The following is a 13,210-nucleotide window of genomic DNA, read 5'->3' as shown; positions in this document are numbered from 1 at the left end:
TGTTCCATAAAGATTATTTTTATATCCAAAATACCTCCGTTTGTTTGGCACGTTATGTTCAGAAATCCACACTAAAGAGCGGTCACGACAACGCAGATGAAAATTACAAATAGTATCCGTAATGTCCACAGAAACATGTCAATCGTTTTTTATAATCAATCCTCAGGTTGTTTTTAAAATATATAATTGATAATATATCAACCGCAACTGTCTTTTTCAGTAGGAGAAGGAATGGCAATGGCTGCCCAAACTCTGTTGCGCCAAGCAAAACGCTGCTGGCACCCAGCCATACAATGACGCGATGTTATCGTTCTCGCTCATTTTTCAAAATAAAAGCCTGAAACTATGTCTAACGACTGTTGACACCTTGAGGAAGCGATAGGAAAAGGAATCTGGTTGATATCCCTTTAAATGGAGCAAAGGCAGGCTATGGAACATGGGGTTTTCAAAATAGAAGCCACTTCCTGGTTTGATTTTCCTCAGGGTTTCGCCTGCAATATCAGTTCTGTTATACTCACAGACAATATTTTGACCGTTTTGGAAACTGTAGAGTGTTTTCTATCCTAATCTGTCAATTATATGCATATTCTAGCATCTGGTCCTGAGAAATAGGCCATTTACTTTGGGAACATTATTTTTCCAAACATAAAAATAGTGCCCCCTAGCTTCAAGAGGTTAATATACAGTGGGGAGAACAAGTATTTGATACACTGCCGATTTTGCAGGTTTTCCTACTTACAAAGCATGTAGAGGTCTGTAATTGTTATCATAGGTACACTTCAACTGTGAGAGACGGAATCTAAAACAAAAATCCAGAAAATCACATTGTATGATTTTTAAGTAATTAATTTGCATTTTATTGCATGACATTGCAATTCCGGCTCTCACAGGCCTGTTAGTTTTTCTTCAAGAAGCCCTCCTGTTCTCCACTTATTACCTGTATTAACTGCACCTGTTTGAACTCGTTACCTGTATAAAAGACACCTGTCCACACACTCAATCAAACAGACTCCAACCTCTCCACAATGGCCAAGACCAGAGAGCTGTGTAAGGACATCGGGGTTAAAATTGTAGACCTGCACAAGGCTGGGATGGGCTACAGGACAATAGGCAAGCAGCTTGGTGAGAAGGCAACAACTGTTGGCACAATTATTAGAAAATGGAAGAAGGTCAAGATGACGATCAATCACCCTCGGTCTGGGGCTCCATGCAAGATCTCACCTCGTGGGGCATCAATGATCATGAGGAAGGTGAGGGATCAGCCCAGAACTACATGGCAGGACCTGGTCAATGACCTGAAGAGAGCTGGGACCACAGTCTCAAAGAAAACCATTAGTAACACACTACACCGTCATGGATTAAAATCCTGCAGCGCACGCAAGGTCCCCCTGTTCAAGCCAGCGCATGTCCAGGCCCGTCTGAAGTTTTCCAATGACCATCTGGATGATCCAAAGGAGGAATGGGAGAAGGTCATGTGGTCTGATGAGACAAAAATAGAGCTTTTTGGTCTAAACTCCACTTGCCGTGTTTGGAGGAAGAAGAAGGATGAGTACAACCACAAGAACACAATCCCAACCGTGAAGCATGGAGGTGGAAACATCATTCTTTGGGGATGCTTTTCTGCCAAGGGGACAGGACGACTGCACTGTATTGAGGGGAGGATGGATGGGGCCATGTATCGCGAGATCTTGGCCAACAACCTCCTTCCCTCAGTAAGAGCATTGAAGATGGGTCGTGGCTGGGTCTTCCAGCATAACAACGACCCGAAACACACAGCCAGGGCAACTAAGGAGTGGTTCCGTAAGAAGCATCTCAAGGTCCTGGAGAGGCATAGCCAGTCTCCAGACCTGAATCTAATAGAAAATCTTTGGAGGGAGCTGAAAGTCCGTATTGCCCAGCGACAGCGCCGAAACTTGAAGGATCTGGAGAAGGTCTGTATGGAGAAGTGGGCCAAAATCCCTGCTGCAGTGTGTGCAAACCTGGTCAAGAACTACAGGAAACGTATGATCTCTGTAATTACAAACAAAGGTTTCTGTACCAAATATTAGGTTCTGCTTTTCTGATGTATCAAATACTTATGTCATGCAATAAAATGCAAATGAATTACTTAAAAATCATACAATGTGATTTTCTGGATTATTGTTTTAGATTCCGTCTCTCACAGTTGAAGTGTACCTATGATAAAAATTCCAGATCTCTACATGCTTTGTAAGTAGGAAAACCTGCAAAATCGGCAGTGTATCAAATACTTGTTCTCCCCACTGTATCTGTCTGTGTATGTTCTGTAGGATAGATTTTTCAATGTGTGTACTTTACAGGGCGATTCTAACAAGTTTCTCTCTCACTTTTGTTTTCTCTCTCTCTCTCTCTCTCTTACAGGATGGATACTCTCAGTATCACTTTGTTGGTTCTGCCTCTACGATAGAGAGAGACAGACAGAGACCCTACTCCTCCTCTCGCACCCCCTCTGTGTCCCCTGTACGAACCTCACCCAACAACCGCTCAGGTCAGTGTGCGTGTGTGTGTGTGTGTCAGAGGAGGCTGGTGGGATGAGCTGTAGGAGGACTGGCTCATTGTAATTGCTGGAATGGAATAAATGGAACGGTATCAAATACAGCTAGCCTGCCTGTGGCTGTGCTTCCTCCACAGTGGATTTAGCCTGGTGATGAGGCAGAAAAGTGCTTTTCCTCCCCCTGGCTTAGTGGACTCTTTAACTGGCCCTGGCCTTTGCTTCAGAGCAACTAGCTTCCCTGCTTAATGGTGTGTGTGTGTGTGTGTGTGTGGGCGTCTGTGCCTGTGTGTTCAGTAGCTGTTCCATCTCAAGGTCAATGAAAAAAACATCACTATGTCTTGCCACTTCATTTCTCTGCACCTACTAAGAACAGGATTATAATGGCATACTGCAAGTGAGAGTGTGGTATAGTAGTGATAACAGTTCCCCGAGGAGTGAAGTTAGACATGATGACGTAAGTTGTAAGAGGAGGAGAGGGGAAGATGAGACTAACTTTGAATAATGACATTGAGAATCAGGAGCTTAGAGGGATTGTCACACCCTGACCGTAGATTGCTTTGTAGGTTTCTATTTTTTGTTTGGTCAGGGTGTGATGTGGGTGGGTATTCTATGTTGTAGGTCTAGGTTTTCTTTTTCTATGTGTTTGTCTCTGATTGAGAGCCATACTTAGGCAGTCTGTTTTCCCATTTGGAGTTGTGGGTGATTATTTTCTGGTTGGTGTTTGTTGCACCTGTCAGAACTGTTGGTTGGTTGTTTTGTTGTTTTTGTTTGTGTATTCATCTTTATTAAAGGTATTATGGATACGTACCACGCTGCACTTTGGTCCCCCTCTCCTTCTCCCAACAACAATCGTTACAGGGATATAGAAACTCTCTCCTTTATTACGCTCTATTCCTGCGTTGCATGGTTCCCTCGTTCTTCTGTTCCCCTGCTCTCCAGTACATGCAGTTCTGGATCTGCTACAACCATGTTTTCTAGCCTCTGAGACCGATCAAAGCAGATTGAGAGAGAGAGAGAGAGAGAGAGAGAGAGAGAGATGTGTGCGTCATCATCATTCAAGCGTAGGACCTTGTCTGTTCTCTGTGATTAACACTAGCCAAGAGAGACCCTGACCTAGGGGCCCATGCACACACACTGTCTCCGTGGGACTGTAGTAAATGATAAGGGTTTCATGGCTGAACTGTTTCTCTCCTCAGACAATCTCAGAGTAACTGACTGATCCTGCTCACATGACTGTTCTAACTGTGAGTGTGTGTGCATGTGCGTGCATGTGTCTGTGCAAGCGTGTGTGACCTTTCAAAGCCCCTTGGCGCTCACTGTACCATGCTGATAGCTCTCAGACCTGATCTCCATGGGTAACCGTATCTAACAGTGATGAGCTTGGTCTCCGGGGTTACGGGATCTAACGGTGTTGTGTTACGGTAGTGATTATCCGTTTAACATAGTTGCTGTCACAGGGTTGTCACACTCCCCTCCCCTCTCCTCCCCTTCCCACCCCTCCTCTCCCCTCTCCTCTCACCACCTCTCTCCTCCTTTCCCCTCACGCATCCTCTCCCCTCCTCGACCCTCCTCTCCCCACCCTTCCTCTCCCCTCCCCACCCCTACTCTCCCTTCCCATCTCCCCTCCTCTCCCCTCCTCTCCTCCCCACCCTTCCTCCCCCCACCCTTCCACTCCCCACACTTCCTCTCCCCACCTCTATTCTCCCTTCACATCTCCCCCTCCTCTCACCTCCTCTCTCCTCTCCTCTCCCCACCCCTCCTCTCTTCTTCCCTCCTCTCCACTCCCCTCCTCTCCTTTCCCCACCCCTCCTCTCTCCTTTCCTCCCCTCCTCTGCCCTCCCTGCTTCTCCCATCCCCTCCCCACCCCCTCTCCTCTCCCCACCCCTCCTCTCCCCACCCATCCCCACCTCTCCTCTTCCCTCCCCTCCTCTCCTCCTCTCTCTATTGTTCTAGTAAGGAACAGTACGTTGTGTATGTTTCTATTAGGTTATTTATATTTATAGAATAGTGTAGTCTTTTAGGGATGAACATGCTACTTAAAGCCTTCTCTGATCTGGATGGTTTAATGCAGTGTAGGTGAGCAGTTGCTATTATGGATGAAGTATTCACTTGATAAGAATGTTTAGGTAAGCAGTATCATAGAGACTGTAGTGTGTGGGTAAGCATTTTCAGGGACTGTAAGAGGAGATCACATGCCCCCTGTGAGTGAGTGTCTGTGTGTTCGGGTGTGCGTGTGAGTAAGTTTTTTTCAAGGGAATTACTGTGTGCTACTCTGACCTGCAGGAGACGACCTTCAGGCTGTCACACTAAACATACCTAATGATGAGTAATGTGTGTGTGTGTGTGTGTGTGATTGTGTGTGTCTGACCGGTGTGTGTGTAATACAGTAAGCGCCCCGGCCTCTCCCAGAGAGATGAGTATGAAGGATCGCAAGCCCGAAAACGACTCCACGGCAACCAATGCAGGTTTCCACAGCAACAAAGGAGAGCACACATCCCGGAAAGACGCCATGGCAGGTGTGTGAGAGGAGATATAAAGAATAGATTATTACTTTCTATCTACGCATCTCTTTCCGCCATTCTCCCCCTCTCTCTCTCCACCTCCCTCTCTCTCCCTCTCCCTCTCTCTTCCCCCTCTCTCTCTCCCCTTCCCTCCCCCTCCCTCTCTCTTCCCCTCCCTCTCTCTTTCTCCCCTCTCTCTTTCCTCTCTCTCCTCCTCCCTCTCTTCCCCTCCCTCTCTCTCCCCTCACTCTCTCTCTCCACTCTCTCGCCCTCACTCTCTCTCTCCTCCTCCCTTTCTTTCTCCCCCCTCTCTCCCTCCCTCCTCCCTCCCTCCCTCCCTCCCTCCCTCCCTCCCTCCCTCCCTCCCTCCCTCCCTCCCTCCCTCCCTCCCTCCCTCTCTCTTCCCCTCCCTCTCAATTCAATTCAATTTCAATTTAAGGGCTTTATCTCTTTCTCCCCTCTCTCCCCTCACTCTCGCTTTCCGCTCTCTCTCCTCCTCCCTCTCTATCTCTCTCCCCTCACTCTCTCTTTCCGCTCTCTCTCCTCCTCCCTCTCTCTCTCTCTCCCCTCACTCTCTCTTTCCGCTCTCTCTCCTCCTCCCTCTCTCTCTCCCCCTCCTCTCTCTTTCCCTCCCTCTCTCTCTCCCCTCTCTCTCCCCCTCCCTCTCTCTTCCCTCCCCCTCTCTCTCCCCTCTCTCTCCCCTCTCTCTCTCCTCTCCCTCTCTCTCCCCCTCTCTCTCCCCTCTCTCCTCCTCCCCTCTCTCTCCCCCCTCTCTCTCCCCCTCTCTCTCTCTCTCCGCTCTCTCGCCCTCTCTCTCTCTCTCTCCTCCTCTCTCTCCTCCTCCCCTCTCTCTCTCCCCCTCTCTCTCTCCCCTCTCTCTCCTCTCTCTCCCCTCACTCTCTCTCTCCGCTCTCTCCCCCTCTCTCTCCCTCCTCTCTCTCCTCTCCCCTCTCTCTTCCCCTCCCTCTCTCTCTCCCTCTCTCTCCCCTCTCTCTCTCTCTCCTCCTCTCTCTCCTCCTCCCTCTCTCTCCCCCTCTCTCTCCTCCCCTCCCTCTCTCTCCCCCCTCTCTCTTCCCCTCCTCTCTCTCTCTCTCCCCTCTCTCCCCCTCTCTCTCTCTCCCTCTCTCTCCCTCCTCTCTCTCCTCTCTCTCTCTCTCTCTCCTCCTCCTCTCTCTCTCTCTCCTCCTCTCTCTCCTCCTCCCTCTCTCTCCCCCTCCCTCTCTCTTCCCCTCCCTCTCTCTCTCCCCTCTCTCTCCCCTCCTCTCTCTCTCCGCCTCTCTCTCTCTCTCTCTCCTCCTCTCTCTCCTCCTCCTCTCTCTCTCCCCCTCTCTCCCCTCACTCTCTCTCTCCCTTCTCTCTCCCCTCTCTCTCTCTCCGCTCCTCCCCTCTCTCTCCTCCTCCCTCTCTCTCTCCCCCTCTCTCTCTCCCCCCTCTCTCTATCTATTGCTGAGTTTTTCTCATATAATAACCTCAATAGATCACGAATAAAAGAATGTTCAGGACAAAGGTTTGAGTTCTTGAATCAAACGGTTTATTCTGAAACTCAACAGGCTACTGTAGCCTACGCCAGGTACATCTGTATAATACGCAAATCATCAACAATTAGCTATCTCACTTGTCCATCGCCTCAGTCAAGACCTGCCACTTCCAGAATCCTACATTTGTTTTAGTTTTGTTTTCAAAGCATCTTTGATATTGTCTTTGTAATGAAAGTGCTATATAAAATCCATCTATTATTATTATTGTTGTAATATACAGGTAACTGCAGTAAATGAGGGTTCTGGTGGCTCTGTTGTAGTCTGGGGTGTCATTTTCCTGGCATGGTTTAGGTCCTCTCTACCCCTTAGAGGACAAGGTAAATGCCAATACAGCCATTCTGACTGATCATTTTTATCCTGATGGGAGTGGTCTCTTCCAGGATGACAGTGCTTTCATCCACAGGGCACAAGTGGTCAATGAATGGTTTGATGAGCATGAAAACGATGTAAACCATATGCCATGGCCATCTCAGTCACCAGAACTCAACCCAATTGAACACTTCTGGGAGATCCTGGAGCAGTGCCTGAGACAGTGTTTTCCACCACCATCAACAAAACACCAAATGATGGTATTTCTCGTGGAAGAATGGTGTCACATCCCTCCAATAGAGTTCCAGACACTTGTAGAATTGATGCCAAGGTGCATTGATGTTCTGGCTCGTGGTGGCCCAACACCCCTTTATTTTGGCAGTTTCCTGTAGCTCTCTTAACTCATTAATTAAGAGGCATTCACTAATTACTAGTTTAAACTTACATTCTGTATAGACATTTTGTCAATAATTAACTGTGTGACTTAAAGGCTGATGGTATTTTCACCAGAGTCTCTGACATGTTCTCGGGCTAAAGGCTGATGTTATTTTCACCAGAGTCTCTGACATGTTCTCAGGTTAAAGGCTGATGTTATTTTCACCAGAGTCTCTGACATGTTCTCGGGCTAAAGGCTGATGTTATTTTCACCAGAGTCTCTGACATGTTCTCAGGTTTTTCACCAGAGTCTCTGACATGTTCTCAGGTTAAAGGCTGATGTTATTTTCACCAGAGTCTCTGACATGTTCTCAGGCTAAAGGCTGATGTTATTTTCACCAGAGTCTCTGACATGTTCTCAGGTTAAAGGCTGATGTTATTTTCACCAGAGTCTCTGACATGTTCTCAGGCTAAAGGCTGATGTTATTTTCACCAGAGTCTCTGACATGTTCTCAGGCTAAAGGCTGATGTTATTTTCACCAGAGTCTCCAGAGTCTCTGACATGTTCTCAGGTTAAAGGCTGATGTTATTTTCACCAGAGTCTCTGACATGTTCTCAGGTTAAAGGCTGATGTTATTTTCACCAGAGTCTCTGACATGTTCTCGGGCTAAAGGCTGATGTTATTTTCACCAGAGTCTCTGACATGTTCTCAGGTTAAAGGCTGATGTTATTTTCACCAGAGTCTCTGACATGTTCTCAGGCTAAAGGCTGATGTTATTTTCACCAGAGTCTCTGACATGTTCTCAGGTTAAAGGCTGATGTTATTTTCACCAGAGTCTCTGACATGTTCTCAGGCTAAAGGCTGATGTTATTTTCACCAGAGTCTCTGACATGTTCTCAGGCTAAAGGCTGATGTTATTTTCACCAGAGTCTCTGACATGTTCTCAGGTTAAAGGCCGATGTTATTTTCACCAGAGTCTCTGACATGTTCTCAGGTTAAAGGCTGATGTTATTTTCACCAGAGTCTCTGACATGTTCTCAGGTTAAAGGCTGATGTTATTTTCACCAGAGTCTCTGACATGTTCTCAGGTTAAAGGCTGATGTTATTTTCACCAGAGTCTCTGACATGTTCTCAGGTTAAAGGCTGATGTTATTTTCACCAGAGTCTCTGACATGTTCTCAGGTTAAAGGCTGATGTTATTTTCACCAGAGTCTCTGACATGTTCTCAGGTTAAAGGCTGATGTTATTTTCACCAGAGTCTCTGACATGTTCTCAGGTTAAAGGCTGATGTTATTTTCACCAGAGTCTCTGACATGTTCTCAGGTTAAAGGCTGATGTTATTTTCACCAGAGTCTCTGACATGTTCTCGGGCTAAAGGCTGATGTTATTTTCACCAGAGTCTCTGACATGTTCTCAGGTTAAAGGCTGATGTTATTTTCACCAGAGTCTCTGACATGTTCTCAGGTTAAAGGCTGATGTTATTTTCACCAGAGTCTCTGGTTCTCAGGCTAAAGGCTGATGTTATTTTCACCAGAGTCTCTGACATGTTCTTCTGATGTTATTTTCACCAGAGTCTCTGACATGTTCTCAGGTTAAAGGCTGATGTTATTTTCACCAGAGTCTCTGACATGTTCTCAGGTTAAAGGCTGATGTTATTTTCACCAGAGTCTCTGACATGTTCTCAGGTTAAAGGCTGATGTTATTTTCACCAGAGTCTCTGACATGTTCTCAGGTTAAAGGCTGATGTTATTTTCAGAGTCTCTGACATGTTCTGTTATTTTCACCAGAGTCTCAGTTCTCAGGTTAAAGGCTGATGTTATTTTCACCAGAGTCTCTGACATGTTCTCAGGTTAAAGGCTGATGTTATTTTCACCAGAGTCTCTGACATGTCAGGCTAAAGGCTGATGTTATTTTCTCAGAGTCTCTGACATGTTCTCAGGTTAAAGGCTGATGTTATTTTCACCAGAGTCTCTGACATGTTCTCAGGTTAAAGGCTGATGTTATTTTCACCAGAGTCTCTGACATGTTCTCAGGTTAAAGGCTGATGTTATTTTCACCAGAGTCTCTGACATGTTCTCAGGTTAAAGGCTGATGTTATTTTCACCAGAGTTCTGACATGTTCTCCAGGTTAAAGGCTGATGTTATTTTCACCAGAGTCTCTGACATGTTCTCAGGTTAAAGGCTGATGTTATTTTCACCAGAGTCTCTGACATGTTCTCAGGTTAAAGGCTGATGTTATTTTCACCAGAGTCTCTGACATGTTCTCAGGTTAAAGGCCGATGTTATTTTCACCAGAGTCTCTGACATGTTCTCAGGTTAAAGGCTGATGTTATTTTCACCAGAGTCTCTGACATGTTCTCAGGTTAAAGGCTGATGTTATTTTCACCAGAGTCTCTGACATGTTCTCAGGTTAAAGGACACATTCTCTCTTTAATATACGTATTCTTTCTCACACATCTTCTCCATCTATTTCTCTCAGTCTTTGTCTTACTTTTTCTGTCTTTCTTTCCTTCTCTCTCTCTCAATTCAAAGGGCTAATATTGGCATGGGAAACACATGTTTACAGTGCCAAAGCTATTGAAATAAACAATTTAAAAAAGACCAGTAAACATTACACTCACAAATGTTCTATCCCTCTCTCTCTCTCTCTCTCTGTATCTCTGTCTCCCTCTCTCCCTCTCTCTCTGACACGCTCTCTTTATCACTCTCTCTTTCTCTCTCTCTGACACGCTCTCTTTATCTCTCTCTTTCTCTCTCACACTTTCTCTCTCTCTCTCTCTCTCTCTGACATGCTCTCTTTCACTGTCACACTCTTTCTCTCTCTCTCTCTCTCTCTGACACGCTCTCTTTATCTCTCTTTCTCTCACACACTCTTTCTCTCTCTCTCTCTCTCTCTCTGACATGCTCTCTTTATCTTTCTCTCTCTCTGACATGCTCTCTTTCTCTCTCACACTCTTTCTCTCTCTCTCTCTCTGACACTCTCTCTTTATCTCTCTCTTTCTCTCTCACACTCTTTCTCTCTCTCTGACACTCTCTCTTTATCTCTCTCTTTCTCTCTCACACTCTTTCTCTCTCTCTCTCTGACATGCTCTCTTTATCTCTCTCTTTCGCTCTCACACTCTTTCTCTCTCTCGCTCTTTCTCTCTCATACTTGCTCACACTCTCTCTCACTCTCTGACACTGTCTCTCTCTTTCTCTCTCTCACACACTCTCTCTCTCTCTCTCTCTGACAGTCCAAATCTCCTGTGGAACATCCACGTTGTTCCGGAACTCTTATGTAACTGCTAATGACGACATTAAACACAACCAGGTGAGTTACAGTACAACTACAAACACACACCCACACACACACATACAAATACATACATGCGCATGCAGACATGCACACACACTCACATTGCTGCACACAGACACGCACAGATTTTTATGGCATGTCTTGTTAGCAAGTTACCTCCTTGGCATCTGGTGCCATGGTGATGGTTGTCATGGTGGCGTCTTCAGGAAGGCGGAGGTTCTGATAAGCTCTGATGTGTTCTGGAATCTTCACCAATGCCCCGCCCACAAACTGGAGAGCGTGAAACCGTGGAAACCTGAAACCACACCCCGCGCTTATCCAATTAAAAACCTTATCTTATCACCACAGATGAAGTTAGACCAATTAAAGGGCTCTGTGAAATGTGTCAACGTAAAGTTAATACAGCCACAATTTTGGAAGATGAAAGTAACTGTATAGTTTCTGATGTGTGATGAGTTTTTATTTCCTCTCCAGATCCCTCCTCAGCCCATGACCATAGCTCCGCAGGCAGACTGCTCCTCTACATCTATAAAAGAATACGATACGTTCCCTCCATCCCATCCTCCATCCTTCCCTCCGCCGCAGAACCCTGGCCGCATGCTGGATGACTCCTTCTTCGTGCCTCCAGACCAGCCCCTCCCCCAGCCCCCGTCTCAGGCTGCCACTGACCTCCGGATGCACCTGGGCCTCAAATCCACCGGCAACTACGTGGACTTCTACTCTGCATCCCGGCCCTACTCCGAACTCAACTACGAGACCAGCCACTACCCGGCCTCGCCTGACTCCTGGGTCTAGAGACAGGAGTCACAACTTATCTCTGGTCCTGGAGAGACATAGGCTTGTGCAGGCTTTAGCTCCAGCCTTGCAGTAACAACACCTGATTCAAGTAATTAAAGTGTTATGAACAGTTGTTTTTAGGATATCAGGTTTATTATTGCTGGGCTGGAACAAAAGCCTCCATGGTCCTGTAGCTCTCCCGGACTGGGAGTGAAAACACTGGTGTAGAGTAAGGTGGGAGTGGGAGGTTAATATTAGTTACTAACCACAGCAGAGATTGAGGGGGTAGATGAGGGAGGTGCCAGGGGTTGTTAGGGACTGAGGCGTGAAGAGAGACTGTGCATGTGCATGAATACCACAATACATTTTCTTTCTGCCAGTTTAGTTTGTTCAAAGCTTGTTCCACTGGGAAAGTGGATGTATGGATATGTCAAAAGGGAGGGAAAGAAAGAGAGGGAGATGGAAAGAGAGAGAGAGAGTGAAGGCCTTGATGGAAAGAAAGCGAGAAAACAAGTGAATGATGACGGAGGGCTCTTACATTGACCTTCAGGAAGAAGGAGAAGAGACGAGGTGTGGAGAAATGGAGGAGAGGAAGAGTGGCGGTGAGGGTTCTTTGGCTAATCGGGATGAAAAGCGACAGAACAGAGAAGGGAGAGAGGGATGAGTGGAATACACCAAGCTCAAGGCAAGAGTGGATGTTTACAGGAAAAACTAAGGGAGCAGCTTTCCACCCATTCATTACATTGACTTCTGACTTTCACCTTTCTATGGAATGTCCTCTATTCAAGAAGACTCTTCCAACCATTTTATTTTCACATTTTTTATTTGTATTTTTTTAAGTTGTGGATGTATAGTATTTTTGGTGTACAGTACAGTGACAGTTGAGAGACTTGTGTGGTATTGTGTATATTACACGAGTCACTAGCGACCGACCACTGCATATTGTTAGTCTGTAACAGGAGAGGCTGAGAAGAAAACACACACCATTTGGAACAATGTCTATCAATGATCACTGTCTCCCTTTCCCACACCACATCTGTTTGAACAGCCAGTGGTTGACTAGCAGTATTGTCTGTTCTCTGATCACGAAAAATGTCTGTCCAAAGCAGTTCAAGACCGACTACAACACCGATGACATCATTCCACACTCCTTCTTGACAGACTGCTTTTTCACTGCCTAAACAATTAGATGTAGATATTTGAAATATACGTTTCTTGTTTCTCCGTTTCCACACTCTGATATTTTATTTTGAAGATACAGTATTTAAAAGTTCTGAATTAAAATGGTTTTGTCATCCACAGTTACATGATACAGTCTGTCCCGTGTACAAGAACCAACCTTCTGCTTTCTAAGACGTTGTACTAGGTTGTACATACCACCACTGTACATTCGAGAGAGAAGTGACATTGTGCCAAACTTGGCCCTCTCTGGTTCCAGCCCTAGACTGGAGGATGTATGCGACTCTCAGTTGACGTTTACAGACCATGACCAGTCATTCTCTCTCTTGTTTGTAACTGCTTTGGTTTTGATGGGAGTAAGTTATACACTACCTACAGAGGGGTATCACTATAGAAAGGGGTACGTACGTCTCCTTCTTAAATGAACAGACCTGCCTATGTTAGTTGAGCGTGTGTGCGTGTGTGTATGTGTGCGCATGTGCGCGTTTGGGTGTGTGTCTTGATCACTGTCTGAAAGAAGAGGCATCCCTCCAGATAAGAGTCAGATTTTACAAAACACAACCCAAAGCAAAATTCACTTGACTGACATGTCTATAGAGAATGAATGACAAATCTATATATCCTGCCTTCAGAAAGTATTCACACACTTATTCCACATTTTGTTGTTACAGCCTGAGTTCAAAATGGATTAAATATGTTTTTCTTCTCACTCATCTACACACA

The 13,210-nt window shown here is 45.9% G+C and overlaps 1 protein-coding gene across 1 annotated transcript in view; it reads left to right on the top strand.

Annotated features, from left to right (window-relative positions):
- The window catches only part of ctnnd2a (catenin (cadherin-associated protein), delta 2a), a 396,841-nt gene extending 384,232 nt beyond the window's left edge, over positions 1–12,609 (top strand). The window contains exons 22-25 of the mRNA XM_042298940.1: positions 2,380–2,506; positions 4,900–5,028; positions 10,470–10,546; positions 11,006–12,609. Coding sequence (XP_042154874.1) covers positions 2,380–2,506; positions 4,900–5,028; positions 10,470–10,546; positions 11,006–11,326 — 654 coding nt within the window. The 3' untranslated portion in view covers positions 11,327–12,609. The remainder of the gene's footprint in view (positions 1–2,379; positions 2,507–4,899; positions 5,029–10,469; positions 10,547–11,005) is intronic.
- The last annotated feature ends 601 nt before the right edge of the window (positions 12,610–13,210 follow it).

Source organism: Oncorhynchus tshawytscha, linkage group LG16 (genome assembly GCF_018296145.1).
Source record: "Oncorhynchus tshawytscha isolate Ot180627B linkage group LG16, Otsh_v2.0, whole genome shotgun sequence".
Classification (NCBI taxonomy): Eukaryota; Metazoa; Chordata; class Actinopteri; order Salmoniformes; family Salmonidae; genus Oncorhynchus; species Oncorhynchus tshawytscha.
The sequence above is the reverse complement of the archived record's forward strand: the minus strand, read 5'-3'. Positions and strand labels throughout refer to the sequence as shown.